The 15,724-nt window shown below is 50.1% G+C and overlaps 1 protein-coding gene across 1 annotated transcript in view; it reads right to left on the bottom strand.

The window, feature by feature from the left end:
* The window catches only part of LOC144729948 (uncharacterized), a 40,859-nt gene that overhangs the window by 13,000 nt on the left and 12,135 nt on the right, over positions 1–15,724 (bottom strand). Inside the window, exons 3-4 of the mRNA XM_078610376.1 lie at positions 12,192–12,439; positions 11,548–11,677 (exon numbers count right to left, since the gene is read on the bottom strand). Coding sequence (XP_078466502.1) covers positions 11,548–11,677; positions 12,192–12,439 — 378 coding nt within the window. The remainder of the gene's footprint in view (positions 1–11,547; positions 11,678–12,191; positions 12,440–15,724) is intronic.

Raw genomic sequence — 15,724 nt, 5'->3', positions numbered from 1 at the left:
CAAATGTGACCCTAGGAAGGAAGGAAAGTCTCGAGCGAGGCGCGCACACGCAAATCGGTATGAGGAACTTCAAAAGGTCAACCGTGAGCTGTGTTAGCTCGGGGCTTGACTGAACATACAGCGACACGCCGTAAAAGCAAATAACGCGATGATTCATTTTAAACTCCGCCGCCACTGCCGCCGCTGCCATCCCAGCGGTTCTGCGAGCTCGCCACTGGGTCGGCACTTGCACTCCCACCGGGCTGTCCACGCACACAAGTCACGGAAAGGAGACGCTGCTTCAAAGTGGACGCGTGAGACTCCGTGATGCGCTTTGTAAGAGCTAGCACACCGTGGCAGTCCCCCAGTTGCTAAATGTTAGAAGGCCGCACCTCCGATGAGCACGGTTGGCTACGTACGGTGCTAACGAAATTCAAGATAGATACACAAAAATACCTGGTTTGTTCCTTGTGCAATATTCATCAAGGGCCCTGTAGCCCTTGTCTACAGTGTCGATGTTTATCTTGCTGCTGCTGTGCTCCTGTAGCGCCACAGATCTCCTGTGCAGAACAGCCGGGCAACTGGCTCGGTAGGTTCTTCCGTGTAACAAATAATTTGAACTTCAACTTATGTTATTATAAGAATCGTCAAGTTTGTTGGCAATGTGACACAGTGTCGTGATTTCAAACTCTTGTCAGGAGTACACTGAGCAGATCACCATCATCATTCTTCGTGGGTCCGTGAAATTAACCAGTTGATGGGAAGACAACGAAGATTGTCCACGGACATGAATGTTCGTATGAGGGCATACTTTGATTTTTAACAATAATGATGATGATTAAAAAATACTTTTATAATTATATATAATAAAGCCTAAGGGTAATTAGAAAATCTTGGCGATGGTACCCCCATGTTTAACTTGTGAAAGAGACCAAGATGACTTATCCCCTGGCAAAATAAATTATGCGGTTTTATTAGTTTAAAATCCATTGTACAAGAAAAAAAACTCCAGGTTGAACTTCTGTTTTACGTGACTGCGTTACCATACCAGTGGCACAATGCAGACCGATCGTTTAATTCTTCAATGTAGGAGTCACTTTGCAAACATTAATCTGATATTGGCTACGTTATTTATAGCAGATGACTACGCAAAGTACACTCTATTCTGTACATGGACACATGTAATTTGAATATTGCCCCATCATTGAATGGCACATTGTGATGTAACATCACAGCACAGCACCCTACTAATTTGTATAAATTCGGCTGGGTGACACTGTACTGAGGGTACTGTACTCATAACCAGAAGTCTACAAAGTAAAATTCCCAACAAGGGGGTCAAACTAACTCCGTTATCCTCCTAGGTCCTAAAAATGAATCCTTCTCTCTGTCTTAAAGCGATCGCCCTATTGGGCAAACTCGCACCTGTTATGGGAATGTGGAATTTCCACCACTAGTTCAGGGCCATCAAAGAAGAGGAGCACCACCCCATGCTCGCTTGAGCAGGGGAGACACTGCGACTTTAACACGGTGGGAGTGGAAAATCCGTTTAAAAAATATCATGGGTGAAATAAGTAATTTATTTCATCACATTTAATTGCTATAATCATCAGCTGTGGTATATCCACTGCTGGATAATGGCCTTCCCACATCTCTTGGGACGAGTTTGATGCCACAATCCGCATCACTCCTGCGCACGACTTGATCTCATTGGTGCTCTGTGAGAGGCGATCATTCTCTTGTCCGTGTTTATGATGAGCAAGTCCTGGCCATGGGTGGCAAGGCGAGGTTTAAAACAATTACCGATAGGTTTGAAAATGTTTAAATAAAAAACCTCAATATCCCGAAGGGCCAGTTAGGGTGAGGTTTTGAGGTTTATTATAAAAAGACGCCATTTTGATTTTTGCAGAAAGTCTGACAGAAGTAACGGACTGCGGAAGGCCGGAGCCCAGAAATGAGAAATCTTGGCATTACCTGAGTTACTCGCGTCATCAAACGAACCCAATTTCCACCGCGAGCAGGATCATGGATCAGGACCTGGATGAGGATTTACTCGATGGGCCAGTTTTGGCACTACTTCACCGATGATCCGGAACCGCACAAGTTGAAGAGTGCCGTCTGCAAACATTGTCGCACCAGATTCAACCATCACAAGAAGAGTGAGCGGGCGATGAGGCACCTGAATGCATGCGCCACTTTTCGGAGGGCAATGAATGGCACCGAGATAGATGATCGTCCCGAGTGGTATGCGTCGAACAAGAAGTGGGCAAAGCCATCGAAGGCAAGTGGCAGCTCAACTCCAACCAAATCGAGCGCTTCGTCAATGGAGCAAGGATCGATCAAAGATCACCTAATACCCAAGCTCGATAAGCAAATGAAGGAAAAGGTCGAACAGGCCATAGCAATGCATTACTTTGTCTCGGGCACGTTGTTCCAGCGGGTCGAGGAGGAGAACCTGGTGATGGCTGTGAAGGCCCTTTGCCCAGATGCAGTGCTGCCGAACAGGAAGAGGCTGGTCGGACCATTGCTCGACAGGGCGTACATCGACATGAAGTAGAAGGTTGACACCGTCCTGGACAATAAGACCGTTTGCCTAACATGTGATCCATGGTCAAACATCAAGAATGATCCGATTGTGAACTGCATGGTCACATCGCCGTCCACAACGTTGTTTCTCGAGTCGGTGTCTCCTGGAAAGCAGGGACACAACGCTGACTGGATCTCCTCGGATCTTCAACGTGTGATGGTGTCCCATCCGAAGGCTACATTCGCTGGCGCGGTCACAGACAACACATCCACCAACAAGAATGCGTGGGAACAGCTCTCGAAGGCTCACCCATCCTCCTATTTCCAAGGCTGCACGTCGCATGGTCTGCATTTGCTTGTCAAGGACATATTCTCTGCCACGAAGACGAGGAAAGCCAGCCAATCAGAACACACATACCCGATCGACTATTCTTTCGCGTACCTGCTTGAGTTCATCGTGGGGTGCAAGGACACGGTCAAATTGTATCACAACAGTCACGTTCTCAAGGCACAGCTGCAGGCTGAACAGAAGATCGCTGGCGTTCGAGCTTTGGTCCGGCCGGCTCCTACACGTTGGGGAACGATCAAAGGCTGTTGCGAGACGATGTTGTTGTCAGAGAGGATTCTGCATTCCATTGTCACAGCTCGCGACTTCATCAAGGGGACGGCAGCTCAGAAATCCGAGCGCATGCGAATCAAGACCATCATTACGAGCGACGACTTCGTCTCTCTGTTGCAGAAGTCCCTTGCCATTCTCACGCCCATCGACGCATTGATTGTCGAATATATCTATCCGATTCCGTACCAGTCTCTGAAGTCTTGCCGGATTTTCACGCCCTCCCTGCTGAGTTTGCTAAACTGCACAAAGACGGTCATGCGAGCACTAAAAAAATCAACTAGCTGATCAAGTTGGCAGCAAGTCGCTTTCAGTTAATGTACGGAAAGACCCATGGAGTAGTGTATCTGTTAGCTCCTCGCTTCATTGGAGAGGGTTTGAGCCCGGAGACACCGATCGACGATGAGACGGCGGTTGATGACGAGAGGTGCTCTTTATGCAGCTCACCGAGTATGTCATTTCGGCGCAGTAGGAGAAGGATGCCGGCGGGTTTAGATTCATTACGCTGCTCAAGGGACGTAAGACACCATTGCAGTATTGGCAGTCTGACGGCGTGGCCTGGCCCGATCTTCAGAAGATCGGCGTCCAGCTGTTCACGATGGCGACATCCTCTGCAGCCTCAGAGCACAACTTCTCAACTATGGGCCTCATACACAGCAAGCTCAGTAACAGCTTGGCGCACAGTTCGGTGGAGAAGTTGGTCTATCTCAAGAGCAACTATGTCCGAGGGCGACGACATGGACTCGTCGGAAGACTAGTACTGATCTGGGAGTATTGCGAAAACAACCCATGAGATTTATTAGGATTAATAAGGTTTATTAAGGTTTAAACCTTAAACCTCAAATTCGGATGTGAAAAAAAAAAAATTTCCACCCCTGGTCCTGGCTGGCAGTGTCCATTGGCTGAAAACCTGTCTTCATTGGGTGGACATGGCTATGTTGATGTTTTTCTTTTGATCAAGTTCAGCTTTTTTGAATATAACATGAGGATGTGAAATAGGATCTCGTCGTGGCTTTGCGCCCAGGTGTTAAATGTCAAATGCTAAATGTCAAAGCTGCAGCTGCTTCCTGCAGTCACGAACTAAGGAGCAGTACGACAGGTATGTGGTGTCACTGCGCGTGCATATTAACCCTACACGCGGTTAAGTACAAAACGAGAACATGAAAAACAATTATGAAATAACGAACTACAACTGGAAATGGGTTACTTTGACTGCACACAAAACGTATATAATAACACGCTGTTTTATTCTTGGAACACACATTTCAACTTCAGTGTAGCATTACTTTATTTATGATTTATTGGATGTGTAATGAGAAAACGAGAGGCTGAATATAAAGTGTTTTGACTGGGAAAGTGACAGATACAAGAAGCTCGGGCAGACAGCAAATTAAGTTATGTAAGCAATTTGAATAATTGGATGCAACTGGGAGGAGTATCCGATGACAATTTGTTGAATACATATGAAGTATTGGAAAATGACGGCAGGAAACTCCTTGACGGGAACACACTTCTTTTATTAAATCTTGACTTGTAACAATACAACGCGTGGCCTCTCTTCTTCACAATGCGCTTCTCTTGACTCTGGATTCTGTGCTGCCGGCTCTCTGTGCCTCGTGTAGACTCCGCGCCTCGGCTACACTCCTCTCTCGCCTCGTGTAGACTCTGCGCCTCTGCTACACTCTCCACTCGCCTCGTGTAGACTTTGCATCTCTCTCTCTGGCTACACCGTATGCATACTCGGCTCGTGTAGACCTTCCTCTCTCGCTGGCTACACCGTATGCATACTCGGCTCGTGTAGACCGTTCTCTCTCGCTGGCTACACACTATACATTACTCAGCTCGTGTAGACCGTTCTCTCTCGCTGGCTACACACTATACATTACTCAGCTCGTGTAGACCGTTCTCTCTCGCTGGCTACACACTATACATTACTCAGCTCGTGTAGACCGTTCTCTCTCGCTGGCTACACACTATACATTACTCAGCTCGTGTAGACCGTTCTCTCTCGCTGGCTACACACTATACATTACTCAGCTCGTGTAGACCGTTCTCTCTCGCTGGCTACACACTATACATTACTCAGCTCGTGTAGACCGTTCTCTCTCGCTGGCTACACACTTATACCTTACTCTCCTCTACTCTCCATTACTCTCCATTTCTCTCCTCTCCGGGCTCTATCTCTGCACCTTCGTCTTCATTCTTAGATGGTTCCACTTCCCCCCCTGCTCCTCTGTGCATCACCTTATATATCCCTTCTTCCCGGGAGACGGAGCGGATGCGGACCTCAACGTCGGCACCGCTCCTCAGTTACCCAATCCCCACGCGCTATCCCTACGATCCGGTTCCGCTCAGCGCGTGTTTCCACTCCCCGACCAATCACACCGCGCTGCTACCCGATCACTCCCTCTGGGCGCGTCACCGGCACACAGCCAATCAGCAGCACTACCCCCACCCGCGCACTGACGCCTGCTCCTCCCCGTCAGCGCGCGTCACCACACACACACCCGTACATACGCGCTGGCACACGACATATACACCCAGCGCGTATCACCACTACATCACCCCCTCCCACATAGCTCGCAGCCGGCCCGGCTGCTAACAACAACCAACCGCGACGATAAAACGACAACCAACAAAAAAAAACCCCGTAACCCCCCGAGTGTGCCCCGTAACATAACACAACAACAACAACAACAAGAATAACTATGTACAGATTGACAATGAACCCGAAAAGTCAACAATAACACGATACGAGCAAATTCGAAACGAACGCGCCCCACGTCCCTGCGACTACACGCAGTGACGAGGCGCTCCAACTGCCCCGACTCCTCACGAGGCAGGTCATGCAAAGTAGCACGACCTGGCGCGAGTCCGTCTGGCTGGTCCATCGTATGGGGCGGGACACTGACGACCGTCCGGCGGTTCCGGCTGCTCCAGACGGCGCGGAACGGGCCTGAAAGGGCCGGCCCCGCCGCGGAGATCCGGCCGCCGGTGATCGGCAGCTGTCAGTTCCGAGACACCGGGGATTGTAGAGATGACTTGGGCTCCCGGTCGTCGTCCAGCCGAGCTCCCATGGCGCGCTGCCGCGGAGCGCGGCACCCGGACGCCACGTGGCCCCGGAGGCCGCAGTTATAGCACGTGACGAGGGTCGGAGTAGATCTTGGTTGCTCCGACTTTCGGCCCGATCGCAGAGGCGACCGGGCCCCCGGCCTCCAGTCCCCTGGTCGTCCCGTGGCGAACGCCTCCTCCCGTGGGCTGACGACTTGGGGTTCGGCGACCACCAAACCCGGGGCTGCGACGACAGCAGCGTTGCAACCAACGCCTTGCTTCCGTTGTAGGGCCTCGTGCGCTTGAATACTCGTGGCGACTCTCAAAGAAGAAATATCAATCTCGTCAGCTGTGTTGATAGGGACCCCCAGGTCCTGCGCCAACTTGAGCAGCTGCTCCAAAACCATCGCGTCTTGGCCCTCCTCGTCCATCCGAGGGAACGCAGCATCAGCAAGAGCCAGCAACGCCGTGCGATAGGCCAGCGCGGTCTCCGTGGCCGCTTTCCGTCTTGCGTAGAACTGATGGCGGCACGTAGAGGGAGGCCCGTAGACCCTGGCCAACAAACCCAGCGCATCCTTCAGCGTGGAGCGGTCCGACTTCCGTGCAGCCCTGAAGGCCGCGAGCGCATCGTCGTCCAGCATGGCGGGCAATGCCCGCAGCGCCGTAGCATCGGACCACGCTGACATCTCTTGATGCGCCAAAAATCTTCGCTGAAATTGGCCCCAGTCTCCGCCTTCCGCCTTGAAGGCTGACAACGTGGGCAGGCGCTGCTGAAAAATGAAGTCATCCGCCTCGTGGTTCCTCTCCGCCTGTCCGTCGGTGTCTAAGATGGCGGCTCCAGCAGCAGATGTAAGATGGCGGACCCCCTCGCGCGCTGATGACGTCGATGCGCGCGCTTGGGAACCCACCACCACGTGGCGCTCGCCGTTCCCGCCAAAAGTAGGCCCAGGCGCAATGGCGGAAATCCCCCATTCGTTTTGGCGGGAATCTGCGGGGCGACCTTGTAAAATGTCCCCCACCGTCCCCGCTCCTCCCGACGAGCTGATCTCCGCCAAGATGGACGCGGCGGCGAGCAGCAGCTCCGCCAGTCGGGAGTGCGCCTCACGAAGCCCGGCGTCTGTCCCCGGTCGCTCGGCCGGCGCCGTCGACGGACCCTGCAGCGTGGGCAAGTCCTCTTCCTCACCCCCCGCCACCAGCGGCCCCGAGTCGTCCAGGTCTTCCTCGCGGTCAATCCCGTGGGTCCTACGGGTCTTCCTCGTCTCCATACTTGGAAGCCCGTTTCACTTCTGACGCCAGATGAAGTATTGGAAAATGACGGCAGGAAACTCCTTGACGGGAACACACTTCTTTTATTAAATCTTGACTTGTAACAATACAACGCGTGGCCTCTCTTCTTCACAATGCGCTTCTCTTGACTCTGGATTCTGTGCTGCCGGCTCTCTGTGCCTCGTGTAGACTCCGCGCCTCGGCTACACTCCTCTCTCGCCTCGTGTAGACTCTGCGCCTCTGCTACACTCTCCACTCGCCTCGTGTAGACTTTGCATCTCTCTCTCTGGCTACACCGTATGCATACTCGGCTCGTGTAGACCTTCCTCTCTCGCTGGCTACACCGTATGCATACTCGGCTCGTGTAGACCGTTCTCTCTCGCTGGCTACACACTATACATTACTCAGCTCGTGTAGACCGTTCTCTCTCGCTGGCTACACACTATACATTACTCAGCTCGTGTAGACCGTTCTCTCTCGCTGGCTACACACTATACATTACTCAGCTCGTGTAGACCGTTCTCTCTCGCTGGCTACACACTATACATTACTCAGCTCGTGTAGACCGTTCTCTCTCGCTGGCTACACACTATACATTACTCAGCTCGTGTAGACCGTTCTCTCTCGCTGGCTACACACTATACATTACTCAGCTCGTGTAGACCGTTCTCTCTCGCTGGCTACACACTTATACCTTACTCTCCTCTACTCTCCATTACTCTCCATTTCTCTCCTCTCCGGGCTCTATCTCTGCACCTTCGTCTTCATTCTTAGATGGTTCCACTTCCCCCCCTGCTCCTCTGTGCATCACCTTATATACCCCTTCTTCCCGGGAGACGGAGCGGATGCGGACCTCAACGTCGGCACCGCTCCTCAGTTACCCAATCCCCACGCGCTATCCCTACGATCCGGTTCCGCTCAGCGCGTGTTTCCACTCCCCGACCAATCACACCGCGCTGCTACCCGATCACTCCCTCTGCGCGCGTCACCGGCACACAGCCAATCAGCAGCACTACCCCCACCCGCGCACTGACGCCTGCTCCTCCCCGTCAGCGCGCGTCACCACACACACACCCGTACATACGCGCTGGCACACGACATATACACCCAGCGCGTATCACCACTACACATATGTACGCATGTTGAACTTCTTTTTCACTGTATGTAGCCAACCGTGCTAATCGGAGGTGTGGAACAGAGCTGAATGGAAAGAAGACCACGATCACCGGCGTCTTTGAGAAAGAACACACGGCTCATGGAAAGAGAGAGAGAGAGGGATTATTTTTGTAATAATGCCATTGTGTTAGTTTAGGAACGCCTCACCGAGTCTCAAGACTGGCTCAGTAGGGCTTTGTTTGGGATGTTTGGAAAATGCTTGATTAATGAGGATATCATTTGCATGTGGGAGGACTGTTCGGACAAAAGGCAAAAAAACATCCAAACATTCGTTCAGATAAAAGTCCTTCAACTGCTTGCTGTTTAAGATCCACTGCCCATCGATTAGCCCTGCAGATAGGTGATTCCCTTTGCGTGAACCACCAACCCTGCCTCCAATGCCCTGGACTACAGGCATCCGCCACCACGTCCTGACGAAGTTTAATTCCACAATAGTTTGTGTGGCATTGCAATTATGACAACAAACAGCGAAGGGCGGCGCTGGCAGAGGTCTCGACTGACAGCTAGCGTTGTTGTGAAGTACAATTCCTGGTCGGGTGGCTGACCGGGCAGTGTCATTGATCCAGGGTTAGTAAAATGAGTACCGCTTTGTGGGAAGACAACATTGACTATCTGCGTGGGTTGTCCACTCCATGCTACGTGTGACCCTCACCGGCATTGTTTTGCATGGCTGTGGCCCTCCATCTTTTGGATTTGCCATTGCCTCTGCTCATTTATATCTCGTCAATTTACAAACATCACTAGTAAATTGATGTATATTATGATAGCAGTCTGACATTACGATGGCTGCGTGCCCTATAAATGTAGTATAGAGTTTGCGCTCTGTTTTTCGATCACGTGATGCACAGTTTTCCCAACTCTGCCATTCCCTGGGTATTCTCAGGCGATCACCCTATGTTCATCATGGAGATGGTCGTAGCAAAATCATCAGCTCACTCGAAAATCAGGTCATAACATCAGATCTGTTTTGTCATAGCCCCACCATTTCCATTGGTACCTCTTCCATTAATTGCCCATTGGGGCCTGCCCAAGGATCACCGTTAAAGGGCCCCATAACTGGTTGTACTCATTTAGCATTACTTAATGCCCGTTCCATCACAAGTAATGCGTTTGTGGTGAACAAACTTATCACAGGCCACTGTCTTTACTTCCTATGTCTGACTGAGACCTTGACTATTTTTTACTGAACGAGGCCACTCCATCTGGTTTCTCTGATTGTGAGAATCCACGTTCATCAGGTAGGGGAGGGGTGGCCTGGCTTCATTTCATGCAAATTCTGCATTTGTAAAACCTGTCCAACTGCCAACTTTCCAGTCATTTGAGCACCTCGCGTTAGATTAGAGACCAATTTTTACCCAGCTGGCATTGTTAATATTGCTCTATCACCCTCCAAGGTTAATTTCCACATTCCTCTCAGAGTACTCTGAGTTCCTCCCGGTGGTGTGTGCTCGTTCAGCCTCACTATTTATCATAAAATATTTAAAGAACTTCGTACTTTTCATAACAACATTGCCTTGACTAAATCCTCCTACATTACTGGTCGCATTGGAAATAGTGATAAACAATCCTCGGGCCTTATTTTCCTGTATCAGCCAACTTTTGAATAAGGAACTAAATGTAATCTCCCACTCCTCTGCTGATTTCTGTACTAAAATTCAACAGTTTTTTTCACAATAAAAATTCCCCTATCCAGTCCAAATTAATGTCTCTTCCCTCTGTTCCCTCTCTTTCCTACTTGCCTCCAACTCGGTTCGAGGGCACATTGTTTCCCGAGTTTCCCGCAATTTGAACTCCGGAACTCATGCCTTCATTTGCTGTTTCTCGACCTACCAGCTGTCCACTCGATCCCTTCATTTTCAAGGCTGCGACGGGCCAATTCTGTTATACTGAGGCCGTTTATCCGCAGTCTTATCAACAGGTCCTTCAAAACCAGCACAGTATCTGACATTTTTAAGATGGCTGGGGTCTTGATCCCGAGCTTCCAGAAAATGTTCGCCCAATATCCAAACTTCCGTATTTGTCTAAAATTCTGGAACGAACTTTGGTCACTCGTTTACATCAGCACCTGGCCTCAAACGATGTAGTTGACCACTTTCAATCAGGGTTCAGACGTGCGCATAGCACCGAGACTGCTCTGGAAAGGGTTGTCAATGATTTACTTTTGTCAGCAGATAAAGGCGTTGTCAGCCTTATTGATGAGGGGGTTCTCCTTGGGCGACTGGAAGTTTCAATGGGGATCTCTGACATAGCGTTGTTGTGGTTCCACTCTTACTTAAATAGTCGTAGGTACTACGTCATAAAGGGTGGCTTTAGGTCACCAATTAGACGGGTTCTCCGTGGTGTTCCGCAGGGATCTGTGCTTGGCCCATCACTTTCAGCATCTACATTGCACCATTGGGTATTCTGCTCCAACATCTTGGCTTATATTTCGATTTAAAGCTTTCGTGACTGCAGGGATTCATCTTCTTGGTTCTTTCGGTAAAGTCACGTAGAAGGGAAATAATAAAATAATAAAAATAAAACATCATAAAATACAATTCTCACGACGTTTCGGCCACAACGCAAGCAGCCGTCCTCAGGTGAAAAACGGCTCTGTCGGAAAGACACTAACTGTGAGTGTGGTGGTGGAGCGTGGTGTTGTAGTGGTGCTCACTCACTGCGGGTGTAGTGGTGGAGCGTGGTGTTGTGGTGGTGCTCACTCACTGTGAGTGTGGTGGTGGAGCGTGGTGTTGTGGTGGTGCTCACTCACTGTGAGTGTGGTGGTGGAGCGTGGTGTTGTGGTGGTGCTCACTCACTGCGGGTGTGGTGGTGGAGCGTGGTGTTGTGGTGGTGCTCACTCACTGTGAGTGTGGTGGTGGAGCGTGGTGTTGTGGTGGTGCTCACTCACTGTGAGTGTGGTGGTGGAGCGTGGTGTTGTGGTGGTGCTCACTCACTGCGGGTGTGGTAGTGGACCGTCGTATGGCTGTTCTGTGGGCAGTCGACGCCAGCAGGGGGTAGTGTCTGGATGGTGATGCTGTAGTTCACCCCCAGCCGCAGGTCGTGTGAGGTGAGCAGGAACTGGGTCTGTGCACCAACGCAATACCAGGGGCCATTACAACGCAGGTCTACCCGTCTAACCCATTGCCTCAGGCCTGTGCCAGTAAGCTCATATCATTTCCCCATTGTAAGATGACACGATAAGTCAGCTAACCGCTTGCAGGAGCAGCGGACACCTTGTAGCCCAACACATTCCGGGTTGAAAAGAAATCGGCCAATGAGCCCCAACAAGCAGGGCCTTCTGGAAGACTCGGTGAGGAGTGGTAGAGACCCGGCGAGGAGGAATGCAGCTGCATTCATTATGAAATACTCAAGATAATCAAAGCATCGAAATGTTCCATGTGCTCAAATGAGGACGAGGCGCTGTCCACCTCCCCTGTCGGCCCAGGCGCCAGCGATGAAAATTCCGCATTTCTGTTGCAGAGTTCCATCTTGTCCCCAGGACAACGGCCTCCGACTTCTCACAAAGTGGCACGAACACCGGTAGCACCGCGCGCGTGCACGTGCGAGCAAGTGAGCGCGCGTGTAGAGAAGTACGTACGTCCGGAGGCACCTTCCTGAGCAGCACCTCCCAGCAGGTCCAGCGCCCCATGTCTCCGGTGAGGCCAAGCAGCGTCACCTGGAAGCCCTTGAGGCGGTGGTGCCTGTGCGGACTGGGACTCCAACTCAGCCGCAGGGCGTCCCTGCCCGGCTGGGAGGGCCGCTCGGGGGAGACGGACACGGAGGGGTGCCCAGGCCCCCGTGGCCCCGAGCACGTGCGGTCGGGAGGCATGGGGAACGGGGTGCACCCTGGCCACGGCCACACGACCACGACAACAACAATCACGACGACGACGAGAAGAAGTCAACGGTCAGCGCATCTCATCGCTCGAATTCGCAAGGCAACAAGAACGTGGATCGAGCAATAAACAAATACTATTTTGACTTAAAACTTCCGTGACTGCAGGAATTCATATTCTTTCGGTAAAGTTACGTAGATAGAAGAAAAATAATACTAAAAATAAAGTTAATAAAACATAATAAAAATATAATAAAAATAATTTAAAACATAAAACCACTAATGTAGACTGTAGCCTGGTTCTTAATCTGAGTGAGTGTACAGGCAGTCTATAATGTAGACTGTAGCAATGGTTATATAGCTGAGTGAGCGTACTGAGGTTAAGAACCAGGCTACAGTCTACATTATAGACTACCAGTACGCTCACTGAGGTTGATAACCAGGCTACAGTCTACATTATAGACTGCCAGTACACACACCCAGCTTAATAACCATTGCTATAGTCTACATTATAGACTGCCAGTACAGTCAACACACTTAAAAACCAGGCTACAGTCTACATTATAGACTGCCAGTACACTCACTCAGATTAAGAACCAGGCCACAGTGTACATTAGTGTTTTTTATTATTTAAATTTTATTTTAATTTTTATTCACTTTGTTTTTAGTATTATTTTTCTATCTACGTGACTTTACGGAAATAACCAAATATTATGAAATACTATTTTATTTACCGAGAACAGCCACACCGAGTCCGAAGACTAGCTTTTAGGATGGCTCCACATTGGGATGTTTGGCCAACAGCAATGCCATTGTGGTTGTAGCCACGGCAGGAATCTGAAGCACATGGAGGAAGCCCACGTAGAACAGGGGGAGAGCAACCACACTCCACACAGGATATCACACCCAGGTCCTTCTTGCTGGCAGGCACACGTGTTACCACTGCACCACCCTGTTGCATTGGCTGCTGATACCTTTGGATGGGCTTGGCTGAGACCTATCGCTGGGCCTGATGCGACGAGAAGAAAGTGCTCAAGAGGATGACCCCCTTGCTGAGGTCGTCCAATGACAGCAATCCGTGGGATGGTTGGTGTCACCACCAGACCATCGGGAGACGTAGGAAAACCTTCATCCAGCAGTAGATTGACTATGGCTGATGAGGATATATTTGAACGTGACTAATAAAGGACTTATTCTACCAATGCATAGTAGGCAATCATTTTCGTATTCGCAAAGTGAAAGTTTATCTCTGCTCAACCAAGCGTGTCTACTCAACACAGCTAGGTACGGTTATGTTGATAACAACACAAAGGCCTCCACTATCTCAACATTCTAACTACTGCAATCAGCTTTATTTGTATGCTATTAAGCAGTATCATTGCCCAACATTTTGCCTATAAATATCCTTTTAATGCTTGTGCACTACTGCTAATGCAGCACCAACTTAAAATGTGTGTTGTTGTTGTTGTTGTAAGGTTCACGTACAGGCCCAGCTAACAACCCCTCCACGGCCACCCCATGCATAACGATCTACAGCGTGGATGCTGTTCCTGCGTCCTTTGCGCCCCCCTTGTGTTCACTGAGACACACAAATCAAGCACGACTATGGGGAAAGTCGCGAACAAAATACGCCGCTGCCTGGACCTCACGCCACGCTGCTCCTCGCGATGTCCGCACTCAGAGCAGAGCGCCAACACACGCGGATCGACGACCCTTCCCTCCATCCCCATAGCGCTTCTCTCCCAAAAGAACACCTCCTCACTCATGTGCTGCGTTAAAGTACGCACAGATGCATGGGTAGATACACAGGGAGGTGTCAAGATGGACAGAATCGGATATTGATTGTTACCTGATAACAAAACCGTCATCTGCATGGTTGTGATCTATGGACGAGGACTTGTCGCTTTCCCTGCGTCGATAACGGGACACACGAGGTTATTATATTTAAGGTATTCGCGAACGTATTATGCTAAATTATTAAGTGCCAAGCCTCCTCGGGCGTTTACTCCCCTCACCAACAAACCCCCACGGTAACTTAAGACGTGCCTCGACATTCTAACGTCACGTTGCAAAAATAATTGACCATAAGTGGGTAATTACCCCTCCGACTGCCTTGTTGCTCCTCGCACGTGGGGGGACAACTTGCATCTGCTTCACATTTGCCGTCTTCCTCTCCCAAGCAGAGGGCCAAAGGGCACCAAAGTCACTGCCAGCATTGTTAAACAACAAATGTTTAAGAACTGTGCCTCATTACTAAATGTATATACTACACTACATCTTAATTTGTTGACTCGTTTACAATTAGATTGTATTGTAATGTTGCGTGCGACGGCTCTATGTTTGATCAGCAGCCAGACGCCTACATCGACGTCTGCTGGCCAGGACGAGAGGGCTTCGGCAGATCGAGTTCCTGTGGCTTCGTGATTCCTCCTCCGTTGAAGGAGCGCAGACGATGGTGGTTTAAGATACTCGTCCATAGTCTGAGTTGAATGGCTACAATCGCACAACTGTGGCTTGTGACTTTAATTTTCCGTTCATGAAGGAGATGTGCGCATCGGCCTGTTGATGTTCTGATGCGGTTGATGGCTACACCAGCAATGTCCTCGAGGAATGTCAAAGCCAGGAGATGCGACGTTTGGGTCTCGAATGAGGCGTTAATTCTGCACGTCCCTGTTGTTCCACTCTGTTCGCCAGCGTTGTTCAGGATCTGGGTGAGATTCTACGATGATGACGGCATGAACCCAAAAGGGGATCGGCACTTGGTTGATGGTGAGTGTGTGCGGTTGTCGTTGGCAAGATGGCAAGAAAACGGGTCAGTTTGCAAGTCGCTGTGGATGTTTGGTGGCAGAATGTTGGCCAGAACAGGGAACCAGGGTGTCAGTTTCAGCGTTCCGCTCCTGACACATGTCGCGTTATGAGATTGTGCATCGAGCATTTTGTGTACGAGAGAAGAGTGGCCGGGCAGGAAGTACGTCACCGGGTAAGAGGCTCAGATCAGGAACGAGCTGACAAAAGGGGACCAGGCTGACTTGTCTCAACAGTTGGAACGATATGATGGGACCTCCCATGATGGGACCTCCCATGATGGGACCTCCTATGATATCGTCAGATCATGTTGTTTTGTTTGCATGTTCACCACAAGTATATGTGGTTAATGCAGACATGATTCCTTGAAAAATGTTTCAGTTTGGTGTTTTAACATCTTAACACCTGTTTTATTGCAAGAAAGGATAAAACCTATTATTATAGTTGGAACGATGTCTTTAACTGGCGCGTGTTTATTAACCCACGTGCGT

This window comes from Lampetra planeri, chromosome 34 (genome assembly GCF_965212315.1).
Source record: "Lampetra planeri chromosome 34, kcLamPlan1.2.h2, whole genome shotgun sequence".
In the NCBI taxonomy this organism is placed as follows: domain Eukaryota; kingdom Metazoa; phylum Chordata; class Hyperoartia; order Petromyzontiformes; family Petromyzontidae; genus Lampetra; species Lampetra planeri.
This window is presented reverse-complemented; position numbering and strand designations above follow the sequence as displayed.